We start from the raw sequence: 16,238 nt of genomic DNA, 5'->3' as shown, positions 1-16,238 counted from the left end.
TTTCTGTATGATCTTGGAAAATTAAGAAGATCCCAGCCAACTCTTCAGACCAAGGTTAAGGGACACTTATCAAGTAAACAAAGATAAATATATTTACGTTTGAAAATCACCAAACAGTTGAATTGGCTTGGCAGAGTGAAGGTCCAGACAGACACAGTCAAATTGTCAATGAGATTCAACAAGCAGTGTTAGAATTATCACAAATGGATTTAAGCTAATTATGCTAGTTTTGAATGGTTTGATCACTGGCACCTCCAAAAGCAGACTTTTGTGTCACATTTATAAGCAGACCTTCACATTGTACTTATTCCACCCATAATCTTAATTCGGTTGGTAAGCTCACAAGCATTCACTGGTAAAACTTCAGGACAGCAAATGCCATCCCAGATGATCGCATGCATGTCAGAGGATAAATGAAACCACACATCAAATTAAGCATGAAAGAGGTGGTCATCATACAGCACAATGAGCTCAGTGCAACAGCTCATAAGTACAGATTCATTATCAAAAATAGTGAGTAATCTCACCCCGTCTGAAGCATCAACAATGGAATGCAAATTTGGGATAGAATCAGCACTTTCTATCTTCGCAATCACGTGAATGTCAGCTCCACAACCTGAATATATACATTATGATGATAAAAAACAAAGTCTTGGAAAATTTATTATCCAATACCATCAAATCAATGCAGTCCTAGTCAGAGGAACCCAAACAGATTTATACAGCTGTCAAATGCCAGGTTCTTCCAATGGTCAAGGGTGAGCACACTCTATGAAAGAAGGTCCCTTTCCATAAATGCCAGCCACATCCAATGACACAGTCTCCTCTGTGCTAGTAGTTATGAAAAGTTATGCAGTCATGTCCATTCACACTTTGACCTGTGAAACATCTGAAGGAAATGGACTTAAAAAATATGCATGCCAGTTGAAGGCCTTTATCAGAATTAGCAGATAATTCCATTTTCTTCAAGTGCTCCACAAGACAGATCTTCTGCAGCACAAAATGGGATGCTGCAAAGTGTGGTTGATCTGGAACATCAACTATGCTCAGAAAGAAAAAAGTAAAATTTTCCAAACAAGAACTTACTCTTGAGAAAGGCTTTCAGTTCATGCACAACTTGAGCATCTTTGACAAATGAGACTGCATAAAAATCCACTTTGTTCTCCACTCCAAACTTGATATCCTCCCAATCTTTTTCTGCAATGTTGAAGCATAACCATGAAGATAACAGTTTTGAAATTTGAAAATTTAAAATGAGAGATGGTACAGATTTCAAGTGCAAAAACCTGAAGGATTTTTATTGTAGTGTAGACACAACATTCTAAATTTATGCTGATTGAGCTTCAACCACAAAGTCCTATCATAGCTTATCAATTCTAAATGAAACAATTTCTAAACTTTTAAAATTTCTTAACAAAGATAAAAACACATATTTCTATGGAAGTCATTTTGGAAGATAAAGGGAACATGTGTACATAGAAGAGTGAGTACATCCTAGCCAACCCTTCAAAAGACGAAAGATTTTATTTTCAAGGAATTCAAGTGATTCACCAGTTATAGAAGGCAAGTTGGCACTTTTCCCTCGAACATTTAAATGTCTACGCGATTTCAATTCTCCACCATCGACCACTTCACACAAAACTGAGTCAGCAGTTTTAGATTTCACTAGCAACGACATCATCCCCCCTGCAACATCCACCAAACCACTGCAGTCACTTCAACAGCTCCTCTCTGCCAATTGGTACACTTTATGCAAGTAAATTTACAAAAGGCTCTTACCATCCACAAGCAGAGTGTCACCTTTCTCTACATCATTCACAAAATCATCATAATTGACACTAACTGAACTTTCTGTCCCCACTCCCCTCTTGATTGTGAAAGTAAATTCCTGCCCTTTTACAAGTTTTATTGGCTGCGGCAAATCACCACTCCTGACTTCTGGTCCCTGCACAAAGGCTGCAACTGTTAGGATGATAGCAGTAAAAATCTGTTGCATACAGCAGAATTGTGATGCAGCTAAATCCCTTCACTTAAGTTCCTTAGTCAATTTCTGTGCAATCTGTGATTCACGCACTAACATATGACTCTAAGCTGCTAATTGAAGCAATAAAAGAAAGCTATTTTAGGGCAACTGGAGCTTAGACCTTTACCTTTGTGTCCAGCATAATTGCAATCACATTGTCTGGTGATTGAGCATTGTACTCTTTTACAAGGTCAATAACTTTTTTATGGGAATTGTGATCTCCATGTGACATGTTAAGCCGTGCAACATTCATACCAGCCTCAGCAAGCTTCCAAATCATCTCCCTTGTGCTTGAGGAAGGGCCAATAGTACAAACAATTTTAGTCTTCCGTTGAAAAGTGGGCTTGTTCCACATCCCACCAGCATCATGTAGAGAAACCAAATATTCAGCAGAATAATACCCACCTCCCTGCATTGTAAAAACAGACGCTCTTACACTCAAATTGACTCTGAAAAACTCCAATGTGAACATTCATTTTTCAATGTACTATGATCACTTGATCTACAAAACTTGCTGATAAATTACAAGCACATAATTATGGAATCATACACTGCTAACTCCAAACATTCTGCACCATGAAAAGTCAAAACCCTTCTGCCACACACAAGGTCCATTCTTCAACACACGAGGTCTGTTCTTTAACACTCGCCCAAAAGCAAAAGAAGTGAGATCCAACATGTAAGAAAGATGAAGGGGAGAGAGTGTGCAATGGAGTGAGAGATAGAGGCGCGAGCAGCAGAGTTGAGAGTTACAGAGAGTGAATGTTGAGATAGGTGTACCAGATTGTGATGGTACACAAGAATGAAAGAATATATTTATATGTTAGGGTACAATAAGGGTGTGTTCACACCCGTATGACTATATATACGGAGACGAAGGGACTTAACACCCAACAACCTCCCACTTAAAGGCCTGAAGTGGTACCTTTAAGCTAACCAACTCCCACTAAACCAATGCAATGCTCATGTTGAGCCTTTGCAAGACACATGTGAGAACATCTCCAGGTTATCTTGGGTTTTGACCTTAGTCAATGTAACAAGACCATCAACCAAGACCTATCGAATGAAGTGGTACCGAACATCTATGTGTTTGGTACGTGCATGGAGCATGGCATTCTTAGCCAGACATACTGCACTCTGGCTATCACAACCAAGCACTGGAGTACGTGAAGAAAGACCAAAATCCTTGACTAGATGGCCAAGCCAAATAGCTTCCTTAGAAGCTTCTATGGCTGAAATATATTCAGCTTCTGTAGTACTCAGTGCCACAATTTTCTGCAATCTTGAAAACTAAGAGATAGCCCCACCAACCAAAGTAAAAACATACCCACTGGTAGATTTCCTAGAGTCAAGATCTCGTACCATGTCTGAATCAAAAAATCCCTGCAACTCTAGTGGTACCCTTTCCATAGCATATGCACTTTTCTTGTGTACCTTTCAAGTATCTAAAGACACATTTCATTGCTTCCCAATGGCTTGCCAGGGTTAGACATGAATCTACTAACAACTCCCACTGAATGAGCAATGTCAAGGCGAGTTGCAACCATGGCATACATCAAAGATCCACAAGCTGATGCATAAGGTATACCCTTCATGGCACTAGCAGCTGCATCATCCTTGGGGCAATCAACTTTGCTAAGCTTTGTGTGTGGTGGTAAAGGCACACCAAGAGCCTTAGCATCAGCCATATTAAACCTGCCAAGTACTTTGCTAATGTACTTGTCCTGTGAGAGAAATAGCAAACGCTGCCCTCTATCTCTTTTAATGCGCATGCCCAAAATGTGTTCAGCTGCCTCCAAATCTTTCATGGAGAAGGTTGAACTCGGCTGCATTTTAAGAGCATTCAAAGTACTATTACTACGCTATCCTACAATCACCATGTCATCCACATATAAAACCAACACAATAAGGCTTCCATCATCAGCCTTTTCAGTGTATAAGCAGTGATTTGCATGATTGCGTTTAAATCCATGGCTGAGCATAAAGGTATCAAATTATTTGTACCATTGTCTAGGGGATTGTTTCAGTCCATATAAGCTACGTTTCAGCTTACAAACCAAATGTTTTTTCCTAGAATAGCAAATCCTTCTGGCTACCTCATATACAGCTCTTCATCCAAGTCACCATAAAGAAAAGCAATCTTCAATCCATCTGATCCAACTCTAAATCCAAGGATGCAATGAGAGCAAACAAAACACGGAGCGTAGTCATCTTCACCACTGGTGAATCCTGGAAGTCTATGCCTTCCTTCTGTGTATAGCCCTTAGCAACCAACTGTGCGTTGTACTTGGGCTTCCCATCAATACATTTCACTTTGTAAACCCATTTATTAGGAACAGCTTTCCTATCCTTGGGCAAAGGTACAAGCTCCCATGTGTTATTTGCATATAGAGACTTCATCTCTTCCTGCATAGCAAGCTCCCACTTTCTCTTGTTTTCACATGACTGTCTCTCTTTAAATGTTTGAGGCTCACCCTCATCAATCAACAAAATGCAATCCAAAGATGGCTGAAACCTCTGTGGCTGCCTTCTAACACGTGTAGACCTTCTTACCCAATGATCTGTATTATCACGCAATGGGCCTACATCCTGAGGAATGTGCACACCATCACCAAGAGGCTGATTTTCAGCATTTTCTTGCTGCTATAATTTGTTTTCAGCATGTTCTTCTTGCTGTCCTATTTCATCCTGTGCATCTACGTGCTGTCCATGATCTTCCGCCTATAGCACTATAGGTTACTGCTCATTTTCAGTATCAAAAAGGGACAGAACTTTCAGCTAATGGCTGCTGAATGGCTGGCTGTTCACGCTGAAATTTGACCTTCTTTTGGTCAAGATCACCATGTGTAGAATTTTCCAGCAACTTTGCCTCATTAAATACTACGTCTCCGCTGCATACTATCTTCCTGCCCTGAGGAAGCCAAACTCTATAACCCATCTCTCCCTCATCTCCATATCCCATGAAGATGCCCTTGATGGATTTCATGTCTAGTTTGGTCCTCCGTTCTACACGTACATGCACAAAGGCATCACAACCAAAGACACGCAAATGGTCATACGAAGCAGGTTTGCCAAACCAAACCTCTTCAAGAATGCCATTTTCCAATGCACGATTGGGAGAGCAATTGCATACATGAACTGTAGTTTTAAGAGGCTCTCCCCAAAACTGCTGCAAGAGATTAGCTTGTTACAGCATGCATCTGACTCTCTCACAAAGTGTGTAATTATATCTTTTAGCCACACCATTTGATGCGGGATTATAAGGGGCTGTCAACTCCCTCTTAATGCCATGCATCTCACAAAACTTGTTAAATTCAGTTGAGACACACTCACCCCCATTATCTGTTCTTATAGCTTTCAACTTAAGCCCTTTCTGTGTGGTAACAAAAGCATGAAACTTTTTAAAAGCATCCAACACTTCCTTTTTACTCTTAAGTACATACGCCCATGACTTTCTACTGAAATCATTAATGAAAGTAACAAAGTACTGTGCACCCCCATACGAATTAACAAGCATAGTGCACACATCAAAGTGTACTAAGTCAAGAGCATTAGACTTCTTAACGACACCAGAGTAATAAGGAGACTTCAGATGTTTTCCATATAAGAAATCGTTATAAAATTTGAGACCAAAGCCTTTTACATCAAATCTCCCTAAAGAGGAGAGAACCTGAAGGCCTTTCTGGTCATATAACCAAGTCTTTTGTGCCAAAGCTCCATCTATAAATGGACTTCAGCCACAGCCAAGAACTTGCCAGGTAATGCTTTACAATGCAAGTAATATAAAGTCCCTCTTTTGCTGACTTTAACAATCAGCATAGAGCCCTTATGGACCTTCCAAGATCCACCACCAAAGGTAGTAAAATACCCTCTAGCATCAAGCTGCCCAACTTATAGTAGACTTTTTTTAATGCCAGGTACAAATTTGACATCCTGCAAAATCAGCTCTTGGCCATTTTCAAGGGCCAAGTGAATGGTGCCAATACCCTCTATCTCACATGCATAGTTATTACCCAAGAAACCTTGCCTAGGCAACCTATAGTGTATTCAAAAAATGACTCCAAAGAGGGGGTCCAAAAGAGGCACCATTGTTCACTATCCATGATTGTGACAGCCCATCATGAGCTGAAAGTAAAGCATCGATTACATCCTTTTTGGTGATGTGCATATCACCTGCTACTGCCATACGTTTACATCAGTGCATGAGGCTGCAACAAGTACCTCTTCAGTGTCAAGAAGCTCTTCAATAACTACACTAGATGCAACATTTGCCTTTGCAACTTCTTTTGAGGAAGAGTTGCCATCATCCTTCTTTTTCTTACCCTATTGTTTCTTTCTTTCTCTTTCTTGAAGTACCGGCAATCGGGCTTTTCATGCCCTTTACGCCCACACTAATAGCATGCGACATCCTATTGTTTACCCTTGCTTTTGCTTCTCCTTTTGCCTTTACTGGCTGCATCACCCCTCTTTTCAAACCTGCCTCTTGCATGGTAAGCTAAGCCACTGCTTTCACCACTAGACTTTCTTTTGATTTCTTCATTAAGAATTGAACCTCTAACACCATCAAAAGTCAAAGCGGGGTTATTGCTAAGTGACATAACCAAAGATTCCCAGCTGTTAGGCAAAGTCATCAATAAGAAAATAGCTTTCAATTTATCATCGAAAGCCGCCAAACCGGAGTCCTGCAACTGACTCAAAACCCCTGTGAAAGCACTCAAATGCTCAGATGCTGGCTTAGACTCATCCAACTCCATGTTCATAAGTTTACGCATAAGATACACTTGATTCACAAGAGTTGTATTTTCATAAGTGTCCTTAAGCTTTTTCCATATAGCATAACTTGTATCAAGACGCTTTATGTATGTTAGTACATCATCACAAACTACCATCTTAATGTATGCAATGGCCTTCTTGTTAAGTCTAGCCCAATCCACATTTATCATAGCTGCAAGCTTAGTCTCCAAGAGAGCTTCTTCACAGTCCTTAAGAAACAAAATGCCTTGCATCCTATCCTTCCACAAGTCAAAGCCAGTGCCATCAAACCTCTTGATTTCAAAAAGGGATTTAGTGTCACTGCTGCTAGAAGCATTTGCAGCCATTTTTCAGCAATACACCAGAAATTCAATGCTGAAATTTATGGCAGCAAAAATGAGCTGAATATTCAGCTGATTTCAGCCCAAATTTTCAGCAAATAATAGCAAGATTCAATCCAAGTACATGTACAGCAGTAGAACGAATGACTTTCAGCAAAATGACTGCAATTTCAGCATACATCAAATGCATACATCATTGCCAGGTAACTCCCACTTCAGCAATATCACCAAAAATACATTAGTAACAATCCCAGATCTGCAAATGATCACTAAGACTGCTGCAACATGAATAATCAGCAATACATCAACTCGATGGGAGCTGCCCGGCATGTGTAATGCATACATATGTGCTCGTATCAACTTCCAAAACACAAAACACCAAGAAATCTCTGCAATTTCTCCAAAATCGCACAAGCAGGAGATAAAAATGCTCAAATCACTCTACTTATGGCAACAAGATTGCTTCAGCAATATTCCCAAAGTGCATTTCACGCATCAACTTTGCCAAAATCCACAGATTTCAGCAAAAGCCCCAAAATTTTCACTATCAAATCTGCTCCAATTGCATTAATACATGTTCCCGAGAGTATAAAACAGGCAAATTTAGTAAAATTTCACAAAATCTTGCAAAAGCCCCAAAGTTTCCAGGTCCAAGTGTGCACGAATGTCAACCAATTTGACTCAGCTGAACAAAATTTCACCAATACAGCAAAAGCCCCAAATTTATGGGTCCAGACTCCAATGTTGAGAAATTTTACTCAAATGAGCAAAATTTCCCTGAATTTGGCAAAATCCCCAATTTAAATGCGCACAATGTCTGCAATTTCTAACAACGCAGATGCCTCAATTATGCATGAACAGCACTAAATCTGGAAAAGCCCCAAATTTTATGGAGCAAATTGGCACAAATTTGTGCTTTGTGCTTGCTTGCATGAACACCCGCATGAGGGAAAATAAATCAGACTGAAATTTTTTGATTTTTTTTTTTATATTGGACCGTTGGCCTACCCGTCATCCGTGCAGTCATGTTGTGTGATGGCCTGTCACTCGTCTAGCCCCCTGTTGCCCGTCATGCAGCAGTCCCATCGCTTAGCCAGTTACGCTTGGTGCCCATCACTCAGCAATCCCGTCAACTACCTGCCTCATGTCTGTCTACTCTCATCACATCGCCTGGTCGCCAAGCTGCTCACTCGACTTGCACACCACACGTGCTGCTGCCCGCCACTGAACACCCGACTGGTCCACGTTGCTGCACCTACCTATCGCCTAACACGCTCAACGCATGTTGTCCAAAGGTCACACACTTAGCAACTGCCAGTCACCCTGACTGGTGCTCGACTGACCTTCTTTTGCCTCGAGCTGTTCGCGAGCTGCCTTTGATCTCGAGAAGCGTGCACTCTACGCTCTAATACCAATTTGAAGGGGAGAGAGTGCACCATGGAGTGCGAGATAAAGGCACAAGCAACAGAGTTGAGAATTAGAGAGAGAACACTGAGATAGGTGTACCAGTTTGTGATGGTACACAGAGAATGAAAGAATGTATTTATATGTTAGGGTACAATAAGGGTGTGTTCACAACCGTATGACTATATACACGGAGACAAAGGGACTTTACACCCAACAAAAGAGACTACCTTCAAATCCCATCATAAGTGCATTAGATGCGAGGCTCACCGCGCAATGGCATCCATGATATAACCAAGGGAAGGCTAGTCCCTCATCATTCCTTTTTCCTCCTAGCAAGGGTGTATTGGAGCACACAAGAACCATACCCAAAGAGGACTACTAAGCTTATTCTTTTTCCTGAGATAAGATCGGAGATCCACACACCCAAATGCCCACAAGCAAGGGTGCTTCCCCTCTAAATATTAGTTGAGAGAGCAGGCAAGAGCCACGCTAGCATTCTCCTATGCATAGATAGGATAGCTAGCAAGCTGAATAAACAGCAAAGCTTGATTACACTAGGACCCTCCTCCTTGACGACAATACCAAGGAGGAGAACCGATTGAGTGTTTGATTGGGTAGGAGCTTGGACTTACAAAACACACCATATGACCATAGGTAACCAACTGAGTGATGCACCCAACAACACTTCAACCCACAACCTCACAATTATGAGGCGAAGTGCTAATCGCCTGGCTATCACCTTTGGGTTGACTACAATGAAAAACCTGGGCTATAGTTGCAATTTCTTCTTCATGTTCATGTCCCCCATCTTCACTTGCTAAGTTGGCACAGTGCTTTTCTTGAAGCATTGTGCTTCCTTTTGTTCCATTCTCGTGCAATATCCACATTGACACTTGTTGCTGTTGTTCACCTTTAATTGTTGGTAATGCTAGCAATCATCTGGAGATTCTTCTTTCATCCCTTCTACCTTGTTATAAGAATAGCTCAAACAAATCTTCCAATGCAATGAGGCAACAAGGAGTACTTCTAATGATTGTTGGAAACAGGTTATATCTTTCATACATTTCTATTAGCAATCATGATGTAATGCACCTCACCACTACCCAAGTACATGTGCTCTTATGCCAAGGGACAAGTGGAGATGGATGACATGGCAAGAAAACACATTATTTATGGCATTTTTTGTGGGCTATTTATTTGGCCCAACCTCCACACACTCATATAGTTCAGATCTCAGGTTTCCAAACTACTGATTGTGGAGACTGCCCTCGGGATTCACAGAGAGTGAGATCTTCAAGGTGGAGACATAGCAATCATACACTCTGCGCCCATGTACATATCTGCATCCTTATACAGCATTCTTCATTGCAGATTTTCTACGTTCTGTTCACTCTTTGTCTTGGTCATACACTTTCGCACTGCTTCACTTTGACATGGTATCAGAGCATTGAAGGACTGACCAAGGGTGGGACCAAGGGTGGACCTACTTGAAGAGGAGATTTCAATGCAACACAAGGCTGCATTTTCAGCGTTCAAGGGCGAGCAAGAGGTCTACGCATCAAAAAAAGGCTGAGGCGAGAGTGGGCGTGCAAAAAAGAAGCAAAGTTACTCAAGCCGTTGTTGATTTTTGCTAGTTGAGAAGGAAGAAGGCTGCATTTTGGACCTTCAAGTGCAGATTTCACTTTTTCATCGCCTCCAACGGGTAAAGGAGGAGTGAGACAAGCGGCAAAGAGCCCTAGTAGACTGCATTCACACAATTAGAGGGGGCTGTTTTTGTATTTTGTGCAAGCATTGTAAGCGAAGATGTCTTTTGAGGCCAAGATAGAGTTTCACGCAATCATGGACCGGAAGGTGCCCGCTGTATTACTAGCTCTTCCATCATATCAAAAGCTCTTCCATCAGATCAAAAGCTCGATGGCAAGAAATACCGCATCTGGTGGGTTATGATGCTTGCCATCTTGGAGTCCTATGACTCGGCGGAGCTTGTTACAAAGGCTATTCATCGTCCTTCTTCACAAGGCGAGTCCAAACTCTCTTCAAGTGATAAGTTGGAGTTGGCAAAGGCTCAGGCACATTGGGACAAACTAAATGCTCGCATCCGCTCGTTTTTATCTCTCACGTACACTACACCTGTGATCTCTCATATAGAGCATTTAATGGTGGCCCGGGAGATATGGCTAGACCTTGATCAAATGTATAATCGCATGACCATCATGAAATGAGTTTCTTTGGAAGTACAAATGAGGACCATGAGTGTCAACAAGTCATCTTCTATGTGGGAGCATATTAACATTCTAAGGCACCTTCAAATACAGGGTCAAAACACACGGAAGGTGATCACTTCTAAAGACATGGCAATAACTCTTCTTTCACAATTATCGCCTCATTTCAATGATTTTTATTCCACCTTGATTGTCTCAGGGCAGAGTCGAAGACTCTTCGTTGGGAGAAGTTGGTTCCTATAGTCTTGGACCAAGAGGAGTAGCTAAAAGGGACCAATGCTTCTAAATCAAAGGCATTGGTAGATCAATCCTCTCAAAAGAAGGGAAAGGACCAAAAGGAGGAGGAGGAGGACAAATCAAAGAAGGACAAGGAAAAGGAATCCACTTGTCACATCCGTGGTAAGACAAGTCACTAGAAGAAGGATTGCCCCGACAAGGAGAAGAAGGAAAAAGAGGAGCAAGAGAAATCTTCAAAGGATTCCGGAGCGGTGGCTGCTCCCTCATCAGCTGCTTTCCTCCACTTAGAGATGGTTGAGGCATCGACCCTGAAGGCCTCTGATGCTACGTTGACGGCCCCATATGTCGAGTAGAAACGGAAGTAGATAGAGAACAGGCACATTAATTGAGATGCTCAATAGTACTGAACAATGTGTGAGAGAGTGAATCGACGGATAGGGGTGTACCAATGTGGTACATACAAAGAATAAAAGAATGTATTTATACTTAGGGTACGGTACACTTACACCCGCTAGGGTGAATTCACATGTGTGAAGTAATATATACACGGGAGAGCATAAAGGGCCTTTAAGGTCCAAATCGAACCTTTAACCAACTCCCACAAGTCTAATGCACTGCTCATGTTGAGCCTTTGCAAGACTTTTAGTGAGAACATCTACAAGATTATCCTGTGATTTGATATTGGTCAGGGTGACAATACCATCATCCAAAACCTGTCTGATAAAATGATACCAAACCTCAATATGTTTGGTACGTACATGGAACATGGCATTCTTAGCCAGGCATACAACACTCTGGCTATCACATCCAAGTATAGGTATTTTTGTGGGCAGCCCAAAATCCTTGACCAAACGACTAAGTCAAACTACTTCTTTTGAAGCTTCAATGGCTGAAATGTATTCAGCCTCAGTGGTAGAGAGTGCTACTATCTTTTGCAATCTAGAGCACCAAGAAACCGCCCCACCAGTCAAGATAAAGATGTACCCGCTAGTAGACTTGTGAGTATCCAAGTCACCTACCATGTCTACATCACAATACCCCTGCATATCTAATGTACCCTTGCCATAGCAAATACATTTTCTTTGTGTGCCCTTAAGGTATCCTAAGATACATTTCACTACTTCCCAATGTGCTTTGCTAGGATTTAACACAAACTTGCTTACAACCCCCACTACATAAGCAATGTCAGGTCTAGTGGCAATCATAGCATACATGAGTGAACCACAAACTAAAGCATAAGGAACACCCTTCATAGAGCTGGCTGCCTTATCATCTTTTGGGCAATCTTCATTGCTAAGCTTAAGATAAGGTGGAAAAGGTACACCAAGAAGCTTAGCATCAGCCATAGAAAAACAATCGAGTATTTTGCTGATGTACTTTTCTTGTGAGAAAAATAAGAGCTGATGCTCTCTATCTCGTGTCACACACGTGCCCAAAATATGTTCAGATGCACCCAAATCCTTCATGGAAAAGGCTGAATTCAATTGTTTTTTCAATGCATTAATTTGGCTTTCATGCTTGCCAGCAATAAGCATAACACCCACATAAAGTACAAGTATAATAAGGCTTCTATCATCAGCCTTTTTAATATATAAGCAATGATCTGCACTACTCCTTTTAAAACCATGTGAGAGCATGAAGACATCAAACTTTTTATACCATTGTCTAGGAACCTGTTTCAAACCAGTCAAGCTTCTCTTAAGCTTACATACCAAATGCTCCTTTCCTTGTATAACAAAGCCTTCGAGTTGTTTCATGTACAGCTCTTCTTCAAGATCACCATGCAGAAATGCAGTCCTAACATCCATCTAATCGAGTTCAAGATCCATAGATGCTACAATGCCAAATAACACTCGAAGAGTGGTCATTTTGACAACAGGAGAAAACACTTCCTAAAAATCAATGCCCTCCTTTTGTGTAAAGCCCTTAGCCACAAGTTTGGCTTTGTGTTTGGGTTTGCCGTCCACACATTTGATTTTATAGACTTTGTTAGGAATGGCTTTCCTATCCTTGAGCAATGTAACCAAATCCCAAGTATCATTCCGATACAATGACTTCATTTCTTCCTGCATAGCTAGCTCCCACTTTTTCTTTAATTCACATGATAAGGCCTCTTTGTACATAAGAGGCTCACCTTTATCTATGAGCAAAATGCAGTCCAAGGAAGGATCAAATCTTTGTATAGGTCGTCTAACACGTGTAGACCTTCTTACCCAATGATCTGTGTTATCAGGTAAGGATCCACATCCAAGGGAATGTCAATGACCTCATTGTTTGGCTACTAAACTGCCTGTTCAAGTTGCTGTAATACAATTTCAGGCTGCTGTAATTCATTTTCAGCATGCTACTCAAGCTAATGTTCAACATCCCCTCGCTGTCCATTTTCATCAGGCTCAATAATAATACGCTAATTATCAAAAGGAGCTGAATTTTCAATGGCTGATGGCTGCTCAAGTAACTGATCATACTGAAATTTAACTTTCTTTTTGTCTAAGTCATTAGATGTGATATTTTTCAGCAGCTTTGACTCATTAAATACCACATCCTCACTGCGTAGCACCTTTTTTATGCTTGGGATCCAAACTCTATAGCCCATTTCACCTTTATCTCCATAACCCATGAAGATACCTCTATGAGATTTTATGTCAAGTTTGGTTCTCCTATGAATAGGTACATGTACATAGCATTCGCAGCCAAAAACCCTTAAGTGGTCATATGATGCAGGTTTGCCAAACCAAACCTCTTCAAGGATGCCACTTTCAAGTGCACGATGTGGAGATCGGTTGCAAATATGCACCACGGTTTTAAGTGCCTCTCCCTAAAACGATTGCGAGAGATTAGTTGTGGACAGCCTGCACCGAATCTTCTCACATAACATGTGATTCATTCACTTAGCCACACCATTAGATGATGGATTGTAAGAAGTTGTAAGCTCCCGTTTAATCCCATTGGCAATCACAAAATTTATTGAATTCTTTAGATACATACTCTCCCCCATTATCTATTATCATGCATTTTAATTTTAAGCCCTTTTGAGTACCAACAAATGCATAAAACTTTTTAAAAGCATCTAATGCCTCACATTTCTACTTAAGCAAGTAAACCCATAGCTTCCTAGAATGGTCATCAATAAAAGACACAAAATAACGGAAACCACTATGAGTTTTTATTGGCATGGTGCATACATCAGAGTGGACTAAATCCAAGATACATGCCTTCCTAGAGGCTCCATGAGAGTATAGACTCTTTACATGTTTACCAAGAATACAATCATCACAAAAGTCAAGCTTTGAGTTTTTCACATCAACTATTCCAAGTGAAGAAAGTGCTTGCAAACCCTTTTGGCTCATGTGTCCAAGACACTTATGACATAACTCTAAGTGTGGCTGTTCTTCAGCAACTGCAACAAACTTTCCAAGAAGTGCCTTGCAGTAGAGATAATACAGAGTCTCCTTTTTACCACCTCTAGTGACTAGCATAGACCCTTTCTGTATTTTCCACATTCCACCACCAAAAGTAGTGGAGTAACCTTTGCTTTCTAGCTGTCCAACAGAAAGCAAGCTCTTCTTGATGCCAAGTAAATACCTAACATCATGAAGAATCAATTCCTAACCATTTTCTAGAGCTAGGTATATAGTGCCCATTCCTTCAATATCACATGCATGATTTTTGCCAAGGTAGACTTTTCCAAGATTACCTTCTACATAAGAAAAAAAACACTCCAAAGATGGAGTTACATGAAATGAAGCACCGTTGTCAACAATCTACGATTGTGACAAACCATCATGAGCTGACAACAAAGCATCTATCACATCCATTTTAGTGATATACATGTCCTCCACTATCATAGCAAGCAGATCTGAAAATGCAACCAGCAAATCAACATCCTTATCCTCTTCTACTTCCTCAATAACAACAATAGATACCACATTTTCTTTTTCCGTCTCTTTAGAGGTAGAGCTGCCATCCTTGTCATTCTTTTTGCCTTTTGCATTAGCCTGCTTCTTGCGTTCTTGTTCCCTTTTAAAATACCTGCAATCGAGCTTTTTATGCCCTTTGCGACCACATTGATAACAAGTCATATCTTGTTGTTTTTCCTTGCTTTTGCTGCAATTTTTGTTTTTATTTGTGGCATTAGATTCTTTTTCAGTTCTTTCTCTTACATTGTAGGCTGATCCACTGTTTTCCCCACCTGCCTTGCATCTAATCTCTTCATTGAGAATAGAACCACGCATACCATCAAATGTCAAGTTGGGGTAGTTGCTCAATGACACAACCAATGCTTCCCATGAATCGAGTTAGGTCACGAGCAAGAAGATAGCCCTCAATTTAGGATCAAAAGATGGCAAACCTGCATCCTGTAACTGAAAATACCAGTGAGAGCATTTAAATGCTCTGAGGCAAAGGCTTAGACTCATCAAGCTTCAAGGAGACCAACTTCCGCATGAGATGTACCTAATTGACAAGAATTGTATACTCATAAGTGGCCTTGAGTTTCTCTCAAACTACATAGGCAGTATCCAGCCCTTTTATATCAACCAAGATATCATCTGTGATGGTGCCATTTTAATGTAAGTAATGGCCTTTTTATTCATTTTAGCCCAATCCTCATCTAATAAAGCAACAAGCTTATGTTCTGCTAAAGCATCATCACAATCTCTTAGAAAGAGTATACCCTGCATACGATCTTTCAAAAGATCAAAACCATTGCCATCGAATTTACGAATCTCAAAGAGATTCTTTGTGTCAGATGTAGATAGACTACCAACCATCTTCAACAATACACAATTGCAATAAAGGAAATGGTTTCAGCCAACAACAAGGTTGTTGAATTGTAACAGCAATTACATACTCTTGTACTTCCAAGATGTCCAAGAAGTATATATTCAACTGCAATTTCAGTCTCAAGTACTGATTACAGCATATACATGAATCAAATCTGATACATTTGCATTAAAGACAGCCACCACTTCAGTAATACATTACCAAAATTCCCAAATGCAATGACCCAAATGTTGTATTTACCATTGTTTCACCGCATAGTGAGTATTCAGCAATACATGTGCCAAGAGAAGCTGCCCTTTTTCAACATTTGAAGCATCCAAAACTCAAAAGACTCCCACTCAACGTGAATCTACTGCAAATTTCACTGTCCAATCTCAAATCGACTCAAAATATATCACCAATGTGAAAAGCCCCAAAATTTTTGCAATGAATCTGCTCCAATTGCATCAATACATCTTCCCGAGCATCAAG

The 16,238-nt window shown here is 40.7% G+C and overlaps 1 protein-coding gene across 3 annotated transcripts in view; it reads right to left on the bottom strand.

Moving 5' to 3' along the window:
* LOC148012462 (pyruvate kinase isozyme G, chloroplastic-like) overlaps positions 1 to 16,238 on the bottom strand; it is an 89,763-nt gene that overhangs the window by 57,337 nt on the left and 16,188 nt on the right. For all 3 annotated transcript variants that reach the window (XM_087668890.1, XM_087668889.1, XM_087668891.1), the window contains exons 2-6: positions 2,151 to 2,432; positions 1,780 to 1,945; positions 1,552 to 1,686; positions 1,087 to 1,197; positions 528 to 616 (exon numbers count right to left, since the gene is read on the bottom strand). In XM_087668890.1, coding sequence (XP_087525016.1) covers positions 528 to 616; positions 1,087 to 1,197; positions 1,552 to 1,686; positions 1,780 to 1,945; positions 2,151 to 2,432 — 783 coding nt within the window. The remainder of the gene's footprint in view (positions 1 to 527; positions 617 to 1,086; positions 1,198 to 1,551; positions 1,687 to 1,779; positions 1,946 to 2,150; positions 2,433 to 16,238) is intronic.

This window comes from Lygodium microphyllum, chromosome 27 (assembly GCF_053477565.2).
Source record: "Lygodium microphyllum isolate KBCC chromosome 27, Lygodium_microphyllum_v1.1.10, whole genome shotgun sequence".
NCBI lineage: Eukaryota > Viridiplantae > Streptophyta > Polypodiopsida > Schizaeales > Lygodiaceae > Lygodium > Lygodium microphyllum.
The sequence above is the reverse complement of the archived record's forward strand: the minus strand, read 5'-3'. Positions and strand labels throughout refer to the sequence as shown.